The 13,477-nt window shown below is 41.9% G+C and overlaps 1 protein-coding gene across 2 annotated transcripts in view; it reads left to right on the top strand.

Moving 5' to 3' along the window:
• The window catches only part of RGS7 (regulator of G protein signaling 7), a 265,193-nt gene extending 253,909 nt beyond the window's left edge, over window positions 1-11,284 (top strand). For both annotated transcript variants that reach the window (XM_064648708.1, XM_064648722.1), the window contains one exon: window positions 10,693-11,284. In XM_064648708.1, coding sequence (XP_064504778.1) covers window positions 10,693-10,854 — 162 coding nt within the window. In that variant the 3' untranslated portion in view covers window positions 10,855-11,284. The remainder of the gene's footprint in view (window positions 1-10,692) is intronic.
• The last annotated feature ends 2,193 nt before the right edge of the window (window positions 11,285-13,477 follow it).

Consider the following 13,477-nt stretch of genomic DNA (forward strand, 5'->3'; position numbering starts at 1 on the left):
TCACTGAGAGGAATGTGTAACCTGAAATCTATGACCTTTTTTCAGTTAATCTTATTTGATGCACTGTTCTTTATAAAAGTTTTCTTTTAGATTCTCTTTCTTCTCTCCCCTCCCCCTCAGGAACATCTTTTTAAAGATTCTCTGTCTTTTATGGTTCTTTTCCTTTGTTCCTCTGATCTTTGCTCCATTGATCCCTCCCTCATGGTCTTATGGTGCCCACTAATGCTTTTTATATTTACCTTCTCTGTTCCTTCTCGGAATTGAAAGAAATTAAAATAAAATAAAATAAATAAAAAAACCCCCAAAAAGTCAAAAAACAAAACAAACCAGAAATTATTAAAGGAAAGGCAGACCAGTGCTAGGGCAGGGGCTGATGCAGATGCAGATGCAAAAACTGCTTCTGACTCTGGCCAGATCTCAGGGGACCATCCTGCTCCCAGAAGTCTGCCTCTCTCACTCCCCATCCTGTTCTCATCAGCTCACTACTCCTCCTCCAGGCCACTGCTCTCCCAAGCTGATGGAGAAGGGACATGGGCAATGTCCTGGGGGGCAGGATGCCTGTGCAGGGGTGTACACAGCAGGGACATCCTTCCTCACCAAGTGGGGAGGCATCACCAGGAACCTCAGGAGATATGAGGGAGGTGAGTTACTCCTTTGCTTAGGTGCATTGAATGGAGACAGGCAAAAGGAAGCCTGGGTGTGTGACTCCTCTGGCGCTCAGGACTGAGGGAAGGAAGGGGACAGGTGCTTGGGTCATTCACTTCCATCACTGGAATTTGAAATAAATCAGGAGCTTAAGTTTCTTTCATGGGAAGACTGATGTGAGGGTGTCCACAGAGTGATGCAGAGTGTCTCTGTCTCTTATCAAAGAAAATGTCTGTGGGAGGCAGGAAGGAAGATTAAAGCCCAAGACTAGGAAATATTCTAAGTCCTGGTCCATACTGGTCTGGGAGGTTAACTCCAGGGAAGCCAATGAACATGCCTAAAGAAACTGATGTGCCTAAATCACAGGTAAAATTTTTTGGGGGAGGAGGCACAAATGTGGAATTTCATCAATGGATAGAGTAAACTGCTGAAGATACAGTTCAGACAGTTAGACATGCTCAAATAATGAGGGAATTGGTTTCCAGAAAGTTGGTTTTTGGGAACTAATAAGTTTGTAATTCCTTAGTGATTTTGGTTTACTCCACTTCTCCTTCCTCCAACCCTCTTGAAGTAGTTCAGCCACCTTTCTGGGTCCTTGACTAGTAAGGTTTTGCCTTATCTCTCTTCCTTTGATTTCCTTCTCAACTGTCTTCCTCCTCCTTTTCTGTCAGTGTTGGAAACCCTGGCATAAGGGAGTAGCTGCAGCTGCTCTCCCACCAGTGCATTTGTCTACAGGGGAGAATTTTCACTTCTATCTTTATTTTCTTCCTGTAATCAAAAATTGAAATATCATACTTTTATTTTGCCCCAAAGGGCTTCTTCCCAACGTACTTCCAGCCATACAGACCCATATCATCTACTTTTTCTGTATACTTGTGTATTATCAACACTCAGATATTTTATGGGAAAAAAAAATTACACACACCCCCAACCAACCAAAAAGCCAACCATGAAAGATAAGAATTTTAGATATTTCTTCTGCTGTTGGTCAGAACAGAGTGTAACAACAGAAAAGTTGTTTTCTATTTGAAACCTGCTTGAACCCCATTGCTGTGTTAAAACTGCACTTTGGGATTCCTATCTGCCAGCAGTGCTGAGCATCTGCAGATCTTTCATTGCCTCAGTTGACATCTCCCACTGTTTTTTTACCTGCCCCAAACTCCCAGCATACTTCCACTGAAATCAGAGATGTGAAACCTGTAAGACTGGATTTAAAACGTAGTTACCTTTTTCTTCAGAGGTACCATTGTGCTTGCTAGCTGGATATCAGTGGTGGAATCTCTTTGATACAGTAGAGTGGGCTTGGGGTTTTTTTGAAAGATGGTTCGGATTTCTCCTGCTACTTCTCCCACCCCAGACCACAGCATGTGCTGGGAATACACCTTTGTTTCTAGAAAGATATTGAAGACAACCTCTTTCCACCAACAGTATGGGCTAGGTGGAGTGTCTTTTAATGAGAAGGAAAAAAGCAAGTGTTTGCAGGCCAGAAGACCTAGAGGAATATGAGAGAGAGAGGAAGGAGTGATAAAAAATATATATAAAAAACACTGCTGCTTTATTTTACATCTAAATAAAGATTTTGAATATGCTACCCTAACTGCATTGTGCTAAAAAAAAAGGAGATGCTGGAGAAGAAAAAGCCTATCCATGGCCCACATAGTGAAGAATTCTGATGTTGCCTGTAGAATCAGCTGCATCCTTTTCAGTTCCTGAAAGCTCCTGCACCAGGATGGAGCTCATTACTCCTCATTATTGAGGCCTCGCCATCTTGTGCATGCAGCAGCAGCAGCAGCTGCCTCCTATTTCTTGCTGTGCAGAGCAAATCTGTCTGCAGCAGTCAGCATCAGTCGTTCATGTAATACAGAAATGGTTTCTTTTAACAGGTCACTCCCCTGGATGCTCTTACTTTCTGTTTTATTGCTACTGACACGGTAGGATCAGCATTGCCAGTGTATCAGCACTGATCTACACTACTGCTGCAGTTTTAATTCTGCTATGGAAAAAAATGTGTAATCTGAATGGTACTACTTTGAATTGTGTAATGTTGACTATGAAAAATATTTATTATAGAAACTTACTGGACTTTTTTGGTATTCATTATAGTCCATTCTTAGAGAAATCTAAATAGAGCATAAAATCAGAAACAAAGGAAGAAAGACAAAGCAATTTCCTTTACCATGGTAGAGCAAACTAGTTTGGTGTTCTTAAAAACCTGGTGATTTTTATTTTTTTTTCTTTTTTTCTCCTCAATTGTTCTGAAATGACCGTATGCCTCTTCTTTCTATTTGATGGTCTTGGTTTTCTTCCGTGCCGAGTCCTGCTGATGTATGTGCTGAGACCTCATCGATATTCATCTGAAACAAATAAACCCAATATTATGTTCCTCCGCTGCAGTGATATTGGAAGTCGCTGGGCAGCAATCAGTTGCGAATTTTCCTCCCAGCATCAGCAACTAAAGAACGTGCCAGGTGCGCGCAGCACAAGCGCCCCTCACTCACCGCCGCTCGGGTGCGGGGGCCGGGTCCGGGCGCTCCCGCGGCGGGGCAGCAGTGACACCTCGTGGGTGCGCGCAGGAACCACGTCCGGACGGCGCCCGCGCTGCTCCCGCGGCCCGAGGATATTATTTCGGCCGGGGGAGGGCAGGAGCCCACGTGTGGCGAGTGGGCAGCGCCCCTATGCCACCGCCTAAGTCCGGATCCTGCCCTCGCTCACGCGAACGCTCCCTGTCCGCGTCCTCTGTCAGGGGACAAACGAACCAGCTTCCGTCATATCCCAACACAAAGACCATGGAATATTTTTGTTAGGTTATGCCTGAAGGACGAGTGTCCTTTTTAAGACGATTCCTGGGAACCAAGCTGCTGCACTACAAGGAATTCCTTCTAGGACGTTGGGGTCTTATCAAAATACATTTGGCTTGTCAGGAACTGACTTCAGTAACCATGGGCACTGTTTTAAAGAAGGAAAAATCAGAGCACTCCACCACCAAATATAAAAATTGCCCCAAAAGAAGAAGGAACAGTGGCAGCCACAGAGCAAAGCCAGTACATCAAGGTCTGATTTGACTCTGGAGACATGCAGAGGCTGAGGGCTGATGGAATAACTAGTTCTACTTCTGCTTCTACTAGTATCATGTCCCTGGGAGGAAACCGCAGCAGAGACCACCCTTCCAGCTGGCAGCCCCCAGGGAAGGGGGATTGGAAGTCATGCATGGGAGCGCTGATCCTGGTTGTTCCTATTTTCTTCCAGCTTTGGTCCCATGATCTGTAAGCAAAGAGGCTGGTCAGAAGGAAATCCATTGCCATCTACTGCTGATCTTAGGGACAACCTCTTGGTGAAGGCCAAAATATAACTGGTTAACAACTGCCAGACTGCAGCAGTACAGTTTGTATGTGTCTACATGCTTCATTTGTTATCTGTATCTTGATAAGAATGAGAAACCAAATCTAAAAACTGTGCCTGATTTTTCTGGGCTCCCGCCTCCACATCTGTATTGATTTTGGTCTGCATTTCCCCTCTTTTCCAGAGCCTCTAGTCCCTGTGACAGGATTGCTGATTGACTCTATATTTCAACCTTTTTTATCTCATAGTTTTATATATTCCATTCTAGCTTTACCAAAGGACCCTCACTCTGTCTGTGAGGACATCAGGCTAACCTGGAACAAGCACCCTAACGAACTCAGGCACTGAACTATTTTGGGGAGGTTTTTCTGTGAAGAATTGTGTACGAGGGGATCTACTCTTCCGCTTTAAAAACCAAAGGATGAAAGAAATGCTTTTTCTCCATTAGTAACAGACAACTAACTTTGATAATATAATGTTTAGTGAAAAATATATTAGGTATTTGTGTGCAATGCTGTTTTATGTCTGAGTGAATATTATGGAAAACAATTATCCTGGCTTTAGGGAATGGAGAGAAAGTTCACCTTTGCTTGGATATATAGCACTATCCTTTGGGATGGTGTCATTTGATAATTCCTGCCACATGTTCTCATGCGTAGGATGTTTTTGTTTCCTTACTGTGTCTCCCCTCAAGTCCTGCTGGGTAATATTTCAGATGGTCACGGTCAAAAAAAGCATGTGACAACTTCCAGATGTTCAAATAATCAAAGCGATCTGCAGATCTAAGGGAGCACACCAACAAACAAATGAAGGATAACTTAAAGGGCTGCAGTCTAGGTGGGGGGTCACGTTCAGAGGTGGCGTAGCAGGCTGAAGGATAGTCTTTTAATATCTGAAGAATTCACTGATGTCTAGATCATTTGCTAAAAATGAGATAGTTTGATGATGTGGCTGGGCCAGCAGTAAAATCCTAAAACATGGAGTCTGGTTGTGGTTTTCCCACAGCTTGGAGCAGAGTTGGCTTCCCCAGGGACCTAGGAAGGCTCTCACAGTGCAGCATAGCTCTGAGCTGAGCTGGCTGCTGGGCTCCAGCTTGAGTGATGCATCTGGGGCTTTGAAACATGACCATGCCCTGCTGTCAGCCACACCACCACTTCATCTGGGGCTGTGTCCTCACTGAGCTGGTGGTGCTCTAGACTGTGCTGTGTTCATCTGGGAGACGGGAGGGCACCACTCAGAGCAGGGAAACTCCCCTGCTTCTGATTTGCTCCTACCTGGCTTTTATAGGCACCTGTTTGGGCACTAGTAGCTAGTTCTAAGCTGAGTTTTGGGAACCCATAGTCGAACCCTTTCATCATCCCAGGGCATTTTTGTTATTCCATCCTCCCAGCTTTATAGAAGCATACAAGACAGCTGAAAATGTGCAGTGGGACGCAGCATTCCTCTTTGGGAATGTAAAACCATTCATCAACAAGATTAAAAAAGCTCACATTAGTCACTGGCAACCTTATATTTGTAGAGGTGAATGAGCATGGTTGTGTGGTGCAGCATGTGTGGAGCAGCAAGCAGGAACACCAGGATGGAGGATGCATGTTGCTTACTGCTGTGGCAGGGGCTGAACAATCCTGTCTCTGGTCACAGGAGGGGCAATGTTCTCACCCCACAGGATCCTACAGCAAGTTTGCTGGTGCCTTTCTGTATGCTGGCATTTGATGTCACAGTGCCTGCAGTGCTGATGGCACGTCCTTTGCAACAGATGTTCTCTCATCTGCCCGCTGTGTTTGTGCAACTGGCAGAGCTCTGCTGGAAGATTGTTTTCCAAATCCTTCCATGAGGAGCACTGATGAGGAGGGGCAGGCATTATTGCTATTATTATTTCTACTACTACTAATTTGTGTGGAAACATTGCTGGCTCAAAACCTGGCTCAATTGCTGGTGGAAAAGGGAAGATCTGATGATGTCAAGAGAACTGCTAGAGCTTTGAACTCCTACAGGCTGGTGCTTTTGAAGTGCAGTTATTTGGGAGATTGCTGCCAACTGCTCCTTCCTCTTGGTAGTAAGGCTTTATGTGGCTTTTTGTGCAATCTTATATGGGTCTTTGACTGCTTGGGAGGTAATGCTGTAGTGTGCTAGCAAATTCAGTTCCACACTAGGAAAAGGAACAACTTTGTGACAGTTTGTCCATTATCAAAGGTGGCTTTTGTCAGTTGGGTTGTCCCTATCGCATTCCTCAAGAATGTGGAGATTTCTGAAAAAGATTATTCTTTGGTTTTGTTCAAACAATACCTTTGTATGTACATAGAAGGTGAAGGACCACTGCTCACCTGGAGAAGCAGACCATGGTACCCATGTGCTTGGAGGGACCTGAGCCTGAGGAGGGCATTGGTAGCACCATTGGGGCCTTGGAGGAGGCACACTACAACATGGGCAAACACCCAAAAGTGAGGAGGATGCTGCAGCTCATGAGGACACTGGTACCTGAATGTACTGCAGGAAAATGGTGGCAATTAAAAATCAGGTCTGGACCATATAACAGATATTTACTGTGATGGGTCATCTCTGTCCTGATTCATGTCTGTAGACTGGGTAACAAGGTCATAGTAAACCCTGAAAAGATTTTGAGACCTGTGTTCTTCTACTAGCTGGGCTATCGACAGCATGTCCTTCGATCATTTATAATGTGCTTGTCAACACTTCAAGCTCTTTGTCCATGTCCACAGGGAAAGTTATGATTACCTATGTATGGTAACCATGCACTGCACTGGAAACCAACTCCAAAAGGACAGATGGGGAGATGTAATAAGGGAAATAAAACTATTGAATCAGAAACCAGAAAACTGTAGGAGAAACAAACTAAGCAGCCCCTATCTGCCAACTACTCATCTGTTGGTCATCCACTCATCTCTCTAGCAGCTACATATTTCGATGTTACTATTAAAAAAGCAGGCAATGGAACAACATGGGGAGGTCTGGCTGGGACAAGAGGAAAGCAGCTAAAGGACCTTTTCCCTGGCTGGTAAATCCATGCCTGGTCTCCCTTCAAGGCTTCATAGTTTAGAAAGAATTGCAGTTTGTTCTTCAAAAGATGCATCAATCTGTTGTGGATTAAGAAGACAATATGCCTTCCACATTTACTCCCCCTCCAAAGACTGATTTTTGAAGGATTTGCTAGTCATTTCATTTCAGACACATTTCTTAACGTTTTGCTTTCTTTGTGGTTAAACTTAGATTCTGTCCTTCCTGAATCCTATAAGGCTCACTATGTGGTGTTTGTCCTTTCACAGTCATTACCAATACATACTCATTGCACTCATTGTGCTCTACTAAAATTGTTTTGTCAGGGTAAAAATTGCAAATTAAAATATTCGCTCAGAGGGAGGACCCCAAAAATAATTTCGTAACAAAAATTCTCAAATCATTTCCAAACAACTTAATTTAAAAGGGAAGATAAATCTTTCCTTTGCTACTACTGAGATCTTCCCAAAGCTTTAGGCATGAATAATCTTTCTGAATTTTCCAGCTATTTCAATATCCCATCCATACTGAAACCGAATTGTGCCTCTACAACCCATTCAAGAGAATTTGCAGACAAGGCCAGTGCCCGACATCTCTACCCATTAAAATCAGTGGTCATAGATATTTTAATTTACTTTCTCAGTTTTCATTCCCTTCCATTGCTTGTTTGCAGCTGCATCACCATTTTGTCCTTTTTAATGGGAACTTGGGAACTTCACACTACTTTCCCATATCTGCCTCTTTTTTCTTTAAAGTCTCTAGTCTCTTTTCCTTATTTTAATAGCCATCCTTCTCATCTGTTGACTGCAGATCTTGGCTATATCCTGATAAAATCAACAGAAAGATTTTCCCTGGAATTTTAGACATTTTTCCATATTAGTTTTCTCTCTCCTTTCCTTTTTCTTCTTGGTGCCTGGCTGGCTGATTTAAACAAACATTTTCAGAACAACTTGTCCTCAGCTGACTAAACTGGTAAATAATGGATAAATATAGTTTCGATTGGGAACAGCTTTCTGGCAAAAGATGGAGCACAGCACTAAAGAAGAATTTTTCTCACCTTGAGTCATGGGACCTGGTTTTTTTAGATTAAAAACATTTACTTAACCTGCATGTATAACACACAAACATCAGAGATGTCCTTTACCTGTACAAATACTTTGTGCTGCCTACAGTACCCTAGCTACAACACCTAGACAGCAATTCTGTTTTGTGAAACCCAAAGAGACTGGGTTTCTTTCTTTCTTTGAATCAAAAGCAGCACAAATCTAATTTAGAATTTAAGCAGTAATTCTTCTTTTTTTCCCCCATCACCTAGAAAGGTATTGTTATTCTGTCATAGGCTTCAAGCTTCAACATGTAACAATAGTATTATAAATTCCTTGATGTCCTAAGGCTGGTTACCTACCACCATAACTCAGTCATGCTGTGACACTGCTGTCTTCTTATCAAATGTACTTCATGGAGCATACAAAAGGCTTGTTGCTGTGTTTGTTAGGATGAAATTTGGCATATTCCCTATGAGGCGTACAGAGGACTTTTATAAATGTTTTTCTATGTGTTTATTCACACAGAGGGGCTAGAAATCTAAGAGGTTTTGATATACATAGAGAAAATAAAAACCCAACTCACAACCGTAAGACATTTTATTTTGAATTTTTATTGTAATAAATTATAGCAATAGTTCACACAACCCAGCTATTATCTCAGATTGTCTCTCTGCAGAATCACAAAAACAATCTGAGTCATCCTGACTTGATTCATGTTCGGTTCCTGTTTGGGAAGGCTTCCCTCACAATCAGGCCACCCGGTAGCATTTTTTTTTTTTCTGTGAAAGCTCAAGTTCTGTACAACAGTCCCATGGCCTATGATGGGTTCTGCAGCATGAATCACGGAAAATATACATCCCTGCTTGTTTACAGCTGGTTATTTTTGTCAAAGTCCATGTGGAAGCAGAGCTATGAGATTTTTTCCTACAGGATACATATGTCTTTTGAGCCCTCTGATAGGAATTGATTAATAGAGACTTATCCACCATATCAAAAGATGCTCAACATTTGAAAGAGGAAAAAGAAGTGGAAAAAACTTGACATGCAGAGCTGAGACTGAGTATCAACCAATTTCAGAAAGAAAGAAAGTGAATTTATATTTATGAAGTAAACAAGGCATGAGAGAATTGTTTCCTTGTTTCTCCTAGGGTCCTCTTCATGGCCTGTGACTGAATTCTTGTGAAACTTTTATTTATCTTTGTTGTGGCTTTCATTTTACCTGCGTATATAATGTTATGTAAATTAGTGCATGCAGAATATATTATTTAAATTAGTTCATTCAGCTGGTTAAGAAATGACTGCTACTTTCACCTGAAAAGCATGACAGGAATGGAGAAAATCACTTGTACTTGCCACCCTTCCTTACATCATTTGAGAGAGACCTCTCTGAGCTGAAAATGCAGCACAGTAACTGTCTATAATACCTTAGACATTAGGGGAATAATAATGTATGACTTCAGGGAAATGAAGCTACACAGGGTAATGATGATACTAGCTAATATTTCTGCAGTTGAACAGTTCGGCAGTGAGCAGCTTTGTTTCTGACAGTGTCCTGCAAAAATATGGTACAAATTTTATTATAGAGGCATAAAATCATCACTTAAAGCTTTACAAAGATTACGAAGATTATAGTTATCATATCTAGTCAGTATTAAAGGAAATTTAGAGGCAAAATTTTTAATTGCTTTGTTATGGTAGATGACTGAGTAACAGTAATTTATCCGGTGGGCAAAAGTGAAGTCAGATTCAGAGAAACAAGTTGTAGGGTTTGTGGGTGCTGCAGGGAGCACCCTCCACCAGGGAGCAGTGGGCTTAAACAGGACACACTGGTTCGTGTCCAGGGCATTAGGTGGGTGTCAACTCCAGGAGCAAAAGTAGTCAGAAACTAGTGTGACCCCGGGAATACATGTTTTTGGCATGGATGCCTCATTTTCCCCGTATGTATGTTGAGCTCTAAAGCACAGACACTCTTAAAGCTGCCTGAAACCAGAGCGGGTGCAGATGACAGCTCTGAGACCAATCTAGAGGCTGGAAAGCATCTTCTGGTAGAAGGGATAGGTGCACGATTGTTTAAGCACAAGAAAAAGTTAAAGGATTTTGGTTATAGATGGTAAGTATTTACTTCAGGACTAACGCTCTTCCAATTTAGCAAGTAAAGCTATAAAAAGATCTGGTGGCTGGAGCTGGACAAATGTGCATGATGAAAAGGCTACACATTTCACCAGGGAAATACTTAGCTACTGGTGTGCATTGCAAGAGGTTATTGTGGCTTTTCTACCATTAGCAATTTTTAAATCGAGAATAGATGTTTTTGGTTTTTATAATATAAAAGATGTACTCAAGTTTAAACTGGATCAAATTCAAGGATGTTCTGTGTCCTAAATTATGTGGTTAGGTGACCATATGGTGACTCCTGGGTTTATAATCTGAAAATCCCTTTGCTCTGACAAATAAGGCTGGAGGAGCTTTTACTGTGATTGATGATTTGGATTCATGGATGCTTTTTATGTTTACTGGGATCAACACTCACCTTTCTTCCTTCTGAACCAGCTTAGCACTGACTGGTCCTGGCTGCAGAGCTGCACTAAGCAGACCTGTCCTGCCTAGCCCAAGGACGCTCCTTTTTCACTTATTTCTCTCCTCCCAGGCTGGAACCCCACATTCATTTTTCCGAGGAGCCAGGAACCACCTTGAACCGGGGAACTTCTGTAGCGCTTTGAGAGTAACCATTCACAAAGACCTTACAGCTCTGAACTACAGCACGCACAAAGAACACTTTTTTTCTAACAACTACAAAATGCTGCAGTAAGCTTTGCTCAAATGAAACCTCTATAAATGAAACCACTCTATTAGTTGTGGTGGAGCTTTGTATGTTAGAGACCAAGGATTTGACTATCAGTTAATCGTGATTATATGTTTTTTCCAGAACAACTTGCATTATTTAAGAAGAAAATCAAACTCCAATCAAGCTGTTGAGAGGTTTTGAAATATTCAGATGCAGAGCTCCCAGCTTTAGGCATTGGAGTAGAGTGCAAAATGCTGCTAAGCAGGTGGTAGGCTCAGGATTTATTGCAATGACTGAAATTATAAATACAGAAAGTTCACAGAAAAGCCTGCTCTTGTGAACTTTCAACCAGCATTTGCAAACTAAGAAGCCATAGATTATTTATATAATAAATAGGTGCATATCTGTCCAAATGTTAAATAAAGATACTTTGTGAGAAGCATGAAACAAGTAATTTACCTCTGGAATGACAATGTATTTCTTCCATTGTATACAGGACAGATGCAATAGCAGTTTAAATCCTTTGAAGCTTTTATGTTCAGGAAATGATACTCTGACAAGAATTATATAGAAAATACAGGTATTAGATGGGAATTATCAGGTCAGGTGAGACTAAAATTTGGTAATGATTGAATTCTCTTTAATTGGTATTGCTATATCTGTATATAAATATATATATATCTGCACCATTTAAATAAGATCTGGATACTAAAAGGTAAACTGAACTGTGTGATATGATCCAGTAAACCTTGTCTTTATAAATGTTCTTTGTACCCTGGAAGACACAGGAACAGTGATACTATGGATTTTTAAAGGTCAGGTTAACTGTTTCTGGTTACTTTGGTTAAAGGACTATGCCTGGCCTGAAAGCGGCAAACACTATTCGGCCTATGGTTGCCATGTGCCCTACAACTACCTGCTCCCTGAGTGTGCTCCCTCTGACTCCCCTGCAAAGTACTGATCAAGTACACATGAATTACATCTACACCAGCACAATAATGGTGATTTTCATTTCCTGATTGGTCCAAGAGAGATGAACACAACCTCCAGGCCCAGGCTGACAGCTACTGCCCTATTGCTGGCACAGCTGGCTCCAGGACTGGCAGTCTGGTAAGATGAGTTGAAAATACTATTTTTTCCACATGCAGTCTTGTACCAGTTGCAACTCAAATACATTGAAGAACTTTTATCTCTCTAAATGTGTCTTCACATATCTTCATGTCAGATTTATGCTATTGTCAATTCACTTTACATTTTGCATCATATCAAGTGCCTACATTAATTGTTGATATTTGGGCTCAACAGGAACAGGAGGGAAGTGAGGAGAGGGACTAAAACTTGTAAGTGTATTAGTAGCATTCCTAAACTTGGGTTTGGGTCTACTGAACCTTTGGTAGCACATTTGCAGTCTCAGAACTGGAGCGGTGGTTGCCCATCAAGATTGGGCAGTTCCCAGGATGGAAACTGGCACTAACCACACCTGCAGCATGATGTCTGCTGCTCTGCAAGCAAGGGGCTGCTCGCTGACCTTGCTTGAGTCTTTTCACTTGTGCACACACAGAGAAAATGCTTCTTTTGGGTTTAGCTCCTCCACCCTGAGAGGATGCAAAGATGCCTGTGCTTCCGATGCCCTGCATTTTTAGGAGAGGTAAGTGGCGAAGGAGATGGACCTGAAAAGGTAAGAAGGAGCATTCCTTAGAGTTAGAAGTTACAGCACAACTCTTATTAAGATTCCAAGCTCCAGTTTTATGGATTACAGTAGAGAACCTCTTGTCACACTAAATGCTGCTTTACTGCTGCTATCAGTATAAGGCAAGGAGATTCTACAGGTACTTGCAAGGCAATGATATCACTCCATAGGACACTATTAGAATAACAGAAGGTGAAGCCAGATGATGGAAAACACATTTGTCAAGAGTTTGCTGTGACAGACATCCATTCCTGAGCTGTCATGTGCTATAGTACCTGCTTTATATTCCTACACAGGGTTTGGTAACAGTGAGAGGAAGTGGTCAATCCTTTCAAATTTGAGAGCACTGCTGGCATTGATTTTTGTGGCTGCAGTCATGTGTCAAGAGATTATTTGTGCTGGCACAGTGAGTTCAATACATGTCTACGTTCTTCATACTTGAATCTCAAAAACTTCACTAGAAGCATGCCAGTAAGCTGTTATTTTCTCTAAGTACCAGTTCTCCATAGATGTAATCATAGTAACAGCCATCACATTTGTGGTAACACTGGCCAATAAGGGTTGAAATCTTGGCCCTTTGGAAATATGTGGTTAAGATTTGGCTGAGAAGTGAAAATAGGTCTTCACACAAAAATAAAAGTAGGGAGAGGAAAAATAGAGTTCTGTGTAATAATAGTAAAATGTTTTTGTTTTTCAACACCCTGGATGTCAATGCCCTTACTCTATAAAAAGTTCAAATTATTTTGTGCTACAAGGAACGCTCCCAAAAAAATTCACTCCCCATTTCCATCTCTCCCTCCAAAATGTAAATCCTGTCAGGATTGTGTTTTAATCTAGATGCTAGCAGAACCACAGCCCAGCTAGGTACCAGGTGGCATAATGAGGGGTGATGGAGCGCGTCTTATGCCAACTGAATTCCTTCTGGTGAATGCAGGGTTTTGGTTCACATTCTAAAAG

The sequence above is a fragment of the Pseudopipra pipra genome, chromosome 3 (assembly GCF_036250125.1).
Source record: "Pseudopipra pipra isolate bDixPip1 chromosome 3, bDixPip1.hap1, whole genome shotgun sequence".
NCBI classification, from domain to species: Eukaryota; Metazoa; Chordata; class Aves; order Passeriformes; family Pipridae; genus Pseudopipra; species Pseudopipra pipra.